This window comes from Oenanthe melanoleuca, chromosome 1 (assembly GCF_029582105.1).
Source record: "Oenanthe melanoleuca isolate GR-GAL-2019-014 chromosome 1, OMel1.0, whole genome shotgun sequence".
Taxonomy (NCBI): Eukaryota; Metazoa; Chordata; class Aves; order Passeriformes; family Muscicapidae; genus Oenanthe; species Oenanthe melanoleuca.
This window is the reverse complement of record NC_079333.1, coordinates 34,916,620-34,927,863: the sequence shown is the minus strand read 5'-3', so window position 1 is coordinate 34,927,863 and position 11,244 is coordinate 34,916,620. Positions and strand designations below refer to the sequence as shown.

The following is an 11,244-nucleotide window of genomic DNA, read 5'->3' as shown; positions in this document are numbered from 1 at the left end:
TGCAAATCAGGCTTGTGTATAAGGAGGCAGAATTGATACTGTGCACTTCTCTACCCCAAGGGACTTAATTTAGGTTTTTTCCAAGGGAATGCCTTGTTATCAGGTTATATCTTTTTGTACGTAAACAACCCAGATTTTAAATGTTCTACCCACAGTGAAAGCAGTTAACATTTGGAGTGTCTACTCATGAGCAAAATCTACTATAAAGAGGTAAACCTACCATAAAGAAGTAGTTTAAGTTCTTTAACTGCAGGTTTGTGAACTGGAAGCTTGTTGGCTCTTCTGTTACCAGGTTTACTTCACTGGATAACTTAGGTGGGATGCTTGTGCTTTCCAAGACAAATTTACAGCTGTAAAGAAGAAAAGGTTGGTAAAATGAATGGAGGCTATTGAAATATAGTTGAAAATAAGCTTTTAAGAGAAAGATTGTCACATATTTGTTGAAAAAATAATTCAGAGAAGACATGCTAAGGATAATATAAAGCAACAACTCCTGCTTAATAATAATAATAATATAAATCAACAACATCTGCTAAACTTGACAGTGTTTTATACTTCTCTCATATCTTTGCAAGAGTTCACCTCCTTGCTGTGTGAGCACAGTGTCATTGGTCAGTGCTTCTTTCACTGTTATTTTTTCTCAACATTTTACTTTACAAAACAGCCAGTTAAATTTGTAGCATTTATTATTAAACAGTTGTATTGGCACACATTGCTCGAAGACTTGGGTATGGTTGGGACTTGTACAATGAAAAGTAGCCAAAAATTCAGTGTGATTTAGTGGCAGTACCCAAATGCTGAGTGCATAATTCTTAAGCTAAACCGTGTGTAATTTTAATGAGTTTTTGTATTTCTTATATAATGCACATGTGTTTTAACTTAAACTGGGTACTTCAATAAGCATAACTATGGAGGAGTATATTGCAACTTGCAGCATTGTATGTGCTCGCTTTTCCTCCATGCACTGCAGGTGTTCTTCACTGAAATTGTAAGTATAGTTTAGTGCAGACTCACCAGTAGCTGTGAGAGGGCTGATGGATTTTGCCAGAGCTTCTCCGTATTCTGCTAATAGTGTTTTAGTACAAAACAGAGTGTAATGCTGCCTGAGAGGCAAGTGCCAAGACCTGCAATCACACTCCGAGTCCTATAAAATTCCTGGTCCTCAGGTAGGTTGTCTTTATCAGACTGCAGATGACAAGAATGATATTTGCAAAGCCAAAGTCCAGTCAGGCTGAATTAGGTCAGCAGGGGTGGTTTGAAAATACAGAAAGAAAAGCAGGGTTAATTTTATCCATTTCTCAAGTTTACCAGGACTGGACACTAACTGCATATAACTATGGATAAATAGCTGTCCTTAATGATTTTTCTTTAAACCTCCCCCATGTAGTCCCCAGGTGCCAATCTCTGCTGACAGTTCAATGAGCACAGGATTCCTGTGGCTGGTAGTGTGGCAGAAGCTTCATTCCATCTCTGCAGGGTCCTGGAACCTGCCAGGCTTGCTTTGTCTGAACTTCTTTTAACCTGCCTGCAGCTTTGTTCTGGCTTGTTTGGATGTTAAAACTTTTCTCATGTCCAGGTGACTATTGTCTTACTTGGTTTACCTTGTTTCTCATTCTGTAGTTGCTTAGTGAAGACATTTTTTTAATATAACTACTAAAACTAAAGCAAGTTTACTGTGTAGAGCAACATACTTCTGATTCTAGTGCTGTGTCACAGAGGGATACATGCAGGGGCCTTGAAAACACAGAGGCATGGGATATGGTGTAGAGGACTACTGACATGGGATGATTGGAGAAGGGACACTTCTGGATAACAGAGATCCCAGGAAGAGACACACCTCATAAATGCTGTAACTGCCTTTCTACTGAAAGGTTTGTACTATCCTTTCTTCTTTTTCTTTAGTAATAGAGACTGAACATTCTTTGATCACACAGTTAAGATTTTGAGCATACCGACAATGCACCTGTCTTTACTTACAAACAGTGTTTCTTTCTGCCTGTAATAAGACTGGCAGGATGTTAATTTTGGCTCCTCTGCCATGGCAGTGGACAGCACTATCACTGCTGTCAGTAGCCACAGGTCCTGTAAGGGTAGTGCCAGGATAATGTGTGTGCTGCAGACTGAAGAGAGCTTTAGTGCAGGCAGGAGGTGTCCAGGCATGCAGGCTCCAGCAGAGAGTATGGAAATATGGCTTAGGAGACTTAGAAGTTGAGAAAACAAAAGCAATGTTTCAGTAGGAGAGTGTTGGTTACAGAAATACCTGAAGGAATGAGGACCTCAGAGAGATCTAAATCTTTCAGTGCTCATTGTTCACAGCTGGCCATGTTTCCTCTGCCTGAACTCCTGCTGCTTAGGGGTTACATAAGGGTGTGTTGTCACAACAGTCCAGCAACTGTGACTTGGGTTCCCTTCGGAAAGTACAGCCAAGTTTGGAAGTAATGTGGATGGCAGCATCAGGAACACGTCAGCTGCACTGTCAGCAAGCTAGCAAAACACATCTGGGGAAGGTGCCATGTAAACTTAGCAAGTCTATTCTTATCCAATACCCTCCTGTGAAATGCTTTTCTATTATTGCCTCTCCCATTCTTTCCCTTAATGAAAGGCTGGAACATGTTTGGAGTTTATTTGAACCAGGTCCAGCCCCTCCTGCATGAGGTCCCTAACTAACTCTTACCCCTCCTCCTCCTCAATTCATTGAACCCCCCAAGCTGAAGAAGATGTTTAAGGGTGCAGCATCCATCAGCAGAAACACTGTTGATGCTGAGAGGAGCATCCTTGACTTCATAGATTCTAACTGGCACAAATCTCAGTGGTGTAATGGGAGCAACGTTTTAACTTGACAATGACTGCTTGCTCAATTCAGCTCCTGAATTTCTCTAAGGACACTTTCTGTGAGCAGCTGCTGTGCAGTGAGGAACAGAGCACTTTGGTTCTGCTCCGAACAGCAGAAGCAAGATATCTGTGTATTTCATTTAATTAGTGTTGTCTTCTCTGCTCTGCCATAGGGAAGTTCATGATGTTCACCATGATGAACATTCAGCTTTTTCAAAAGGCACTGTTAAATGTACACTGAAATCTCATGAATTAAACTAGAGGAATTTAGAGAGGAAAAAAAGCCAGGTAATGCTGAGTATATCCAATTTCTAGCAGCTGCAGAGAGAGGTCCCCACATGAGTTTGACACAATATCACCTGGAGATTTAGCACCTAGGGTTACAGATTTCTTTCCAAAGGCACACCAAAGGTATTGCAACCATAAGAGAATCTGAATCATAGGATCAAACAAAGGTTTGGGACCTTAAAAGGCCATCCAGTCCAATCCCATTGCCATCTTCAACTAGATCAGGTTATTCAGAACTCTCACCCTGAATGTTTCCAGGGATGGGGCATCTACCATCAATCTGGGCAACTTGTTCCAGTGTTTCCTCACCTGCATTGTAAAAATCATACTTGTATATCTAATCTAAATTGACCCCACTCCAGTTTAAAACTATTACCTCTTAAACTAATGCAACAGGCCCTGTTAAAATTGTTTCCAAGCTGAAATAAACTTCGAGGCGCTGTCCCTTTGGAACTGATTTTCTAAAGAAGCAATTGACAACTCAGATATCCAAGTGATACTTGATCCATCCAGGTTTAATTTTGCCAGGTTGTTTTGCAACTCAGCTGAAGGATTGGTTTCTCCCAGTTTTAAGATTCACTAATTGCTTCAGCCAGGCTGAGTGAAGGAACTGGGCAGATGGAATTGAGGAAGGACAGAGTAGGTAATCCAGTGTTATCCATTTGTAAAGAGAGTGTGAAAAATTCCCTTGCCACACTTTAAAATTATGGGAAGGCAGAGCTACAGTTTGGACAGGGGGACAGCAACAGAGGCTTGTTTGCTTATCTATAGAACATAAGATTTTACTCATTGAGGAAGGAAAGGTGATTGGAACTCTGAGTGACTGATCCTTTCAATACCAAGAATAAGGGATTTTGTGGAAATTAGTATAAGCCATTTATAAGTGGTTTGGTTTCCTTATTTATAAGGGTTTGGATGTTACTGTCCCTCAGTAGAACTTTATGGACAGGAGTGGAAATAGATTTAATCTATTTTGTATACTTCTCAGGATGTAGCTGGTCATGATGAATCTCACATTCACACCGTTATCAATTAAGTTGACAAGAAGAACAAAGCGATCAATGCCAGCTGTGCATTCAGCCTGCTGTGAGCTGTAATTTATTCTTACAGCTTCACACTGCACAGGGAAGCAAGGAGAGACTATGTTCTTTTGCACCAGCACCAGTACAAAACCTCAAAGGCTAGCTGCCACTGAAAGAGTTATGTTTACCAGTGAAACATTTGTTCACTGGTTCATACATTTCTGTAAATGAAGTTTTCATCAAATATTTCCTTTCAATGTGGAGACTCCTTGTTTGCCTTATACTCTGATGATCCTACAGCAGCAGCTACTGATAGATCCGAATTTGGTTGCTGCTCATAAGGAAGATGCACTAATGGCTTTTTTCTACCATCTAGATATCCTAACCCTCCCTTGGGAGCACATTCAGTACTGCCTGTTGCAGTTAATGTAGCCATGATGGAGCAGGAAGGGCACAGTTTGAAGAAATGAAAAAAAAAAAAACAACCCAGTGCAGTTATATACCAATCCCATTTTGAGAACAACATCCACAAGTACACAATTCTTCATATTTCATGGAGGCTTGTTGGAAGTGATGCTGGTGAAAGCCTCTCTTCTTGGTGGCATATATCCCCTAGAACAACTTCCCACAAGTTATTTCTGGTTCCCTTGTTTGAATTCAAGGCATCTGAGTTAAGAACAACTCTTCTGTCCTACTTCTCTAATTCTGTTCTTTTTAGGAACACATCTGTTCTATTCCCCATAAAACAAAAAAGATTTTATTCCCACAATCTGGTGCAATTTATGGTATTGAGAAAACCTGTAGTGTATTTTACATAGGAGAAGAAATTGGTTAGTGTCAGTTCCCACAATTAGCAATTTTAATAGTTTTAAAGCATGTGGATGAGAATTACATCTAAAGGGCAAATAAAGCAAGAAGTTTTAATTTTTTTTAAATCTTTTTATACAAATTAAACAGTTTTGTGCAACTGGCCTTCTCATGCATTTCAGTTCCTCTTTGAATGTAAAATCAGCTCCTAATGGGAAACATTCTTCAGGTCTTATTTGAAGACAGAATTATCTCAAGCTCCATGCTAATAGTAACAATGTCCTCCAACTCCTTCAGATGGAAAAAATATGAAAGAGATCTCCTGGGAAAAAACAGGAACAAAAGCTGCCATGGATTTGGAACTATAGAAAGTGCCAAAAAGAACAGGGAGGTCAGCTTTTGGTACCCACCCAAAATCATTATTTTCCAAAGAGCAAATAAAGCTGGGAGATTCATAGTGGCTTTCAGAGGGATGGATGTGCACTCCACTGAGAACTTGCTTTTGGATTTTTGCATATTAGCAGCTGTTTTCCCTGATTATCGAGAATGGGCAGTACTGCTGTGCTAAACAGTAGGAGAGTCACTTTTTAATTTTTTTAAGGAAAATAAATCAGTGTAAAGAGCATTCCCCAGTCCTGCAGACTAGATTCTGAAATGCAGAGATGCCTTTGGTGTCTTCTATTATAAAAGTAATTATTAGAACAAGAAAAATAGACAATAGATAATAGAAAAATAGGTTGAATATTACATTTCTTCTGTCAAAATGTGTGTTGTTGATCACTGCTGTGGACAAACTTTTCAGGTAGCTTGGCAAATAATTGTTTTCACAACTGTACATCCAATGGGTCCTCAAAGTTGGCAGATCTCTCAGAAAATTCTAATCAGCAACTGATTGTTCCTGCTTCTCCCCCTTCCCACTTTTCCCCACACCCAAATTTGCTTCCATCCTGGGCAGTTCATAAAGCTGTTGTGTCAGCACCAGAGATGCAGCAATTCTCTGACACACAGAGCTCTGCTCCCCTACCATGCAGTTTGGGAGGCTGGAGACAGGCAGGGCAGGCAGTCAGGGACACTGAGCCACTGCAGCAGCTCTGTGTGCCACTCTCCACTGTGTGAGTTTTCAGAGCCAGCATCTTATGCTACTTCCTTCAGTGTTTCTGCTGCTGCCTGCACAGTGAAGGCTGCAATGGAAATCTGCCTCTTCACTTCTTCCCAGGCTGCATGTTGATCAGCTTTGCTTTCAATATCAAACATGGCATCATAGATTCCTGGGAAGGACTCTCCTGCATATTTGTTGTGGCTGCTTGGAGCAAAGACAACATGTCTGTAGGGAAGGAAGAAAAAGACAATTATTCCAAATAAAAGAAACTATTAATGGGGTGTGCATTCATTGTATGTGTACTATATTAAGCAGCTATGAATCTCAGGAAGATCAGAACTTACTAAATACACAGGAAATTGATCTTTAAAAGGACAGGAACAGTCCCAAGAGCAAAATCTGTTGGAAGAGGCACAGTTTTAGGTCAGGTGGCCTTCTCCTTGGAAAGAGATCACACATTTGTCTAATTTGGAGCAAAACCATGTTACACTTTTTGAAAATGGGAGTTCAACAAACCTGTCAAAGTAATTTGGCAGTCTGGAACAGGGAATACAGCTAGTTACAGGTTTGTTGTGAGAAATGGAATAGAAACCTCAAAAACAACTAAGCAGCTGCATGATGGTCAGCAGATTACTTTCCTGGGAAAGTAATTTAAAAGGAAGGGAAAAAAAATCTGTGGGTGAATTCTTGAGAAAAGCATTAATTCTTCAGAAAATAAGTATCATATTGGATTAGAACTGCACAAAATGTTGATCTTATTTTTTGGTATAGTTTTTTTTTTTCATAAAAATAGCTGTAGATCTGTTCTTAAATTGATTTTTACTATGAAGTATCAAAGCACGTTTACACTATGTGAAAGAGTCCACCTAAATGAAAAGAAACATTAAAATTACATTACAAATGCAAGCAAGTAAGAACTAATAATTAAAAAAAAAAACAACAAAAAACAAAAAAACCAAAAAAACAGACAGCTCCAAATGACACCCAACAAGAAAATTTCTGGAAAGAAATTACTTCACCCTTCTCAAAGTGTGAATGACAGTTTATCCTAGGAGGATGGAAATGTGATTCTCAGTTCTACCTGAAAGGCTTCTGGCATGGTCTGAAAGCCATCCATCAGTGAGTCAGATATATCCAGTGGTTAGGAAAAGGGGGATATTGAGAGCAAAGTGAGATACACCCCTGAGACTGAGAGCTGGATTCTTGTCAGGCATTCCTAACAAAAGCACTGGGCTTCTAGAAAGGATAGAGTAGTTAGTGGTTTAAGCTTTTTGGAGCACCCACAGAAGCAGCCAAAGCTGGGACAGATGGGGCTCTGTAGCACAGCTCACAGGCCTTTATCCTGTGCTGAAAGGTCTCTCCCAACTCTCCCTTCTCAGCTTCTCCCTTCAACTGACCCTCACCACACATCTGTTCTCATTCTTGTCTCCCTGTTTCACCTGTCTTTTCAATACAGTTCATTCATTCTCCACTCAAGCCTAACTTTGCAGACAATCACAAGAGCAAGTTGTAACAGCAGTATATTGCATATGTAAAGGCAAAAGTCAGAATATAATGGTGTTGTGGTTTAACCACAGCTGATGAAAAGACAGCCAAAAGAGAGGAATTTGGCTCCACAAGACTGGTGTAGCCAAGGAGTTCACCTTAGGGGTTATAAACCAAGTCCACTACTCACTGGATTATACTTAAAGCAATGTGTTGAACTCTGCAATTCCTGCAAGACCTATACAGCAATTCACCTGATCAGTCAGCTCCAAATATAAAGTGCCTTAGACAGCAGGTCAAGAAACTTTCAGCCTCACCTGTAAAACCTCCTTCCTGGCAGACCCAGAGGATCAGTGAAAGCTCTTTCTGTCAACATCAGCTGATCGTTCACGATGCGCACTGCAACTGGACTGCAGGAGAGGGAGACAGAGAAATGTCACACAGCAGGGAAACATGACTTCCCAGTTTCATTTAAAACACTTCTCTTTCTTTTTTCTGACAAAAAAAAAGAAAAAAGACAAGTGTGGTCTACAGTACACAAAAAAAGATGAGGTTTTGCAAATGGAGATGCTGAATCCATGTTATATTAATGAACTGATATTTCTGTGTTAGAAAACAACATTTCACACTATGCAAAATAAAATGGGAAACTTTCTGAGAGTGTCAGATACTTGCTTAGTATTAAATGGCACTGGAAAGATGCCACTTAACAGAGGGGAGAGGAAGGCTGAGATTTACATAGATGAAGATAGCTAAATTTTGGTGTCTACCCATAAGCTAAATGTCTATGGCCCTGTTCTAATCTATACAGTAACATAGTAAGGATGGGATTCAGCTGCCCAAACACAACTGGTACCATATGTGGTCTGCAGTCACTGCACTCAGAGGGCACAGGGGTCCTGCTGGGGCCTTAGGCTTTCCAGCATCATATGGATATCTCAGGTACTCTGAAGCATCATCCTCTGTCTTTGAAGTGTTCTGAAAGTACAGGTTCTGCATCACCTACAACACTCAAGTGTAGGTGTCTAAATAGAGATCTCAGTCCAACTCTTTCATTGCTACTTGCCTTTCCATATGTTACAGTAATTTTAATGACAACCTGATACTAGTAATAAGCTTACAGCTCATAGTATCAATCACAGGAAACATTATTGTATCTCTTAATCCATCTTAAAAGATACTGCCTGCCTCAAGGTTCAGAGCTCTCTTCTACACTAATCAGAGAGAATCCTTCTGTACTAGAAGAAATAAAGAACTGCCACTCTGGGTACCTAAGGCAAACCTGGACATAAATATATACATATGCATATATATAATTTTATTTTTTTTTTACTTACTCTTTCTTGTCAACCTGGTCAAGTCTCCTATGAAATTCAGCAGCAGCCTTTGAGAAGTTTGCCACAGCAGAAAAAAGAGGATCTAAGAATGGAAGGAGTTCATGAACAAATTTAAAGTATTCACTAAGCCAAATACAGCTTTCATTTGCCCAGTGGGGGAAGAATTACATTTGTCTTGATGTTAATATAGCATTAATTTTGTTGTCTTTCCATAATTGATTGGTTTCCCTAGTGCAGACTTTAAAGAGCTGCACTATTGGCAAGTACCTTTTGCAATGAGACCAACAGTAAAGCAGAGTGCTTGAGAAAGCTTTCACAACCATACATCTTCCCTCTGCCTTGCAAGCAAAAAATTGGCTGTCTTTGCAAACTGAGAGCTCTGCAGTTACCTGTTTAACAAATGCACTGCAGTGCTCAGGTATAAAAAGCTTGACTCCCATCAGAAATACCAGCTGTTCCAGAAGGCTGTGGATGAACGGCTCCATTTAATACAGACCTGGGAAAAGTACTGATGTATGCAAGTAATTTTTGCAGAATAAATCACAGGTGATTTTAAGAGGTTAACATCTTCCCCCACCAAAACTCAACTCAAGTAGAGAGAAAGACAATTTAAAACTTGTAAAGTTTGCCCACAAGTTTCAGAAAACTCTGGCTAAACCAGAGTACCCTCTCTTCAGTTGTGTAGGAAGATGGGACATTTGATTAGATCATCTCCTAAATCCAGTCCTCTGTTGGTAACTATTATCCCTTCACTGTTTATAGATTTATCACCCAACTCCATGTGACAGGCTCTCTGTTCCCAGCACTCCTATTGAAAGCTGTTCCTCAGACTCACTTGCTCTTCTATTTCTAGCAAACTTATTTATTCACCACAAGCCTACACTTGCCTCTTTTTTGCCTTATTGCTGTTGTTTAGTTGGTGCAGTTGAGGCACAGATTTTGTGTATGCAAGCTGTTTACAGGCTGCAGCTCAGAGGGACACGTCACCTTGTGAGGGTGAGAATTTGCACTTGTCCACAACCCTGTGTCAAGAACTCTGAGTTTGCAAGGGGGCAGAGTTCTGCCCTGCTCACAGCATGGCCACATCACAGCAACAAATTATATTTCAGAAGCAGTAGGAGGGAATTAAAAGAGAAAAAAACCCCAAAAAAACAAAAAACAAACAAAACAAAACCAAAAAAAACCAAAAAAAAAAAAAAAAAAACCAAACAAAAACAAAAGATCATCTGACATCTTTATAAGAAATTTTATGTTCATTTTCACTAGCTATTGTCAATGTTGGCTATTTTAGAAAACATCACGTGTCTTTTTTCCCCCTCTTGAAAACATTATTTCCTGATAGCATATGACTACAAGCACATATTTTATGAAAAAAAAAAAAAATATTCCAGCCTTCATTGTTGTAGATGAACAGCTAAAATGTGAAGCCAAATGCAAATAAGAACCTTAATCTATTATTTTAAAGGACAAGTATATGATTTAGTCAGGCTTAATCAACAATTTTCTGACATTCAGTGTTGTCAATGAGCAATTCTATGAAAATGCTGAGTGAAATAAATTTTAATTAATTAATTTTCACAGTATTGTAAAACCTATGTTATTTAACACACTCTGGTGCAATAGAATAAATAAAAGATTTAAAAATATAGCTTCATTCAAGAAACAATTTAAAATCCATCAGGTATCAGAGAAGAACCATGAAAATAATGATAAGACTGAAAAAAATAGTTGAAATGACACATTTATAAAGTTATTAAGGAGATGTTTCAGTGTTATTTGGGTAGAAAAAAAGCTAAAAATAGAAGATTGCTTCTAGATTCTAGGAACAAGAATAGATGCATTGGTCAGGAGGTAGTTTGTGCAACTTTCAATCTGAAAGTAGATAGAAAAATCAAACAATGAAAATAAATTCTTTCACAGATATTTTGATGGATGTTCTACTACTGCAAAAAAATAGATTTGATCTTACAAGACATGCTGCAGTGAACACTAGAACATATTGAAATAACTCTTGGTGTTTTACAGAATCTCAGACCAGATGATCCATCACACAAGGCTTCCTCTGTCTCAAGAGGTCTTTTTACAAAAAAGGGTGTCTTTTCAAAACAGCCAACAGTTTTTCACCTAAACCATTACATGACATTTCAAATGTAATTTTTAATTTGTCCCAAGTGTTGGTTCAATTTGATTGTTTCACATACCCCAAATGACAACTGCATCTCAAAAGGTGGTTTATATCTCTAAATCATGGGTTCATCCTAAGTGTATTAGGACTGACTGAAAAATCTCCTTGGTGCAGAAACACAAGGAGTGATGTAGGCAAGAAGGGAAAAAAAAAAAAAAAAAAAAAAAAGAAAAAAAGGGGAGACAAAAA

At 39.0% G+C, this 11,244-nt stretch overlaps 1 protein-coding gene across 2 annotated transcripts in view; it reads right to left on the bottom strand.

The window, feature by feature from the left end:
• Positions 1 to 4,977: 4,977 nt before the first annotated feature.
• LOC130250048 (N-acetylated-alpha-linked acidic dipeptidase 2-like) overlaps positions 4,978 to 11,244 on the bottom strand; it is a 29,765-nt gene continuing 23,498 nt past the window's right edge. For both annotated transcript variants that reach the window (XM_056485365.1, XM_056485373.1), the window contains 3 exons: positions 8,871 to 8,952; positions 7,851 to 7,943; positions 4,978 to 6,273 (listed from right to left, as the gene is read on the bottom strand). In XM_056485365.1, the coding sequence (XP_056341340.1) occupies positions 6,084 to 6,273; positions 7,851 to 7,943; positions 8,871 to 8,952 (365 nt within the window). In that variant the 3' untranslated portion in view covers positions 4,978 to 6,083. The remainder of the gene's footprint in view (positions 6,274 to 7,850; positions 7,944 to 8,870; positions 8,953 to 11,244) is intronic.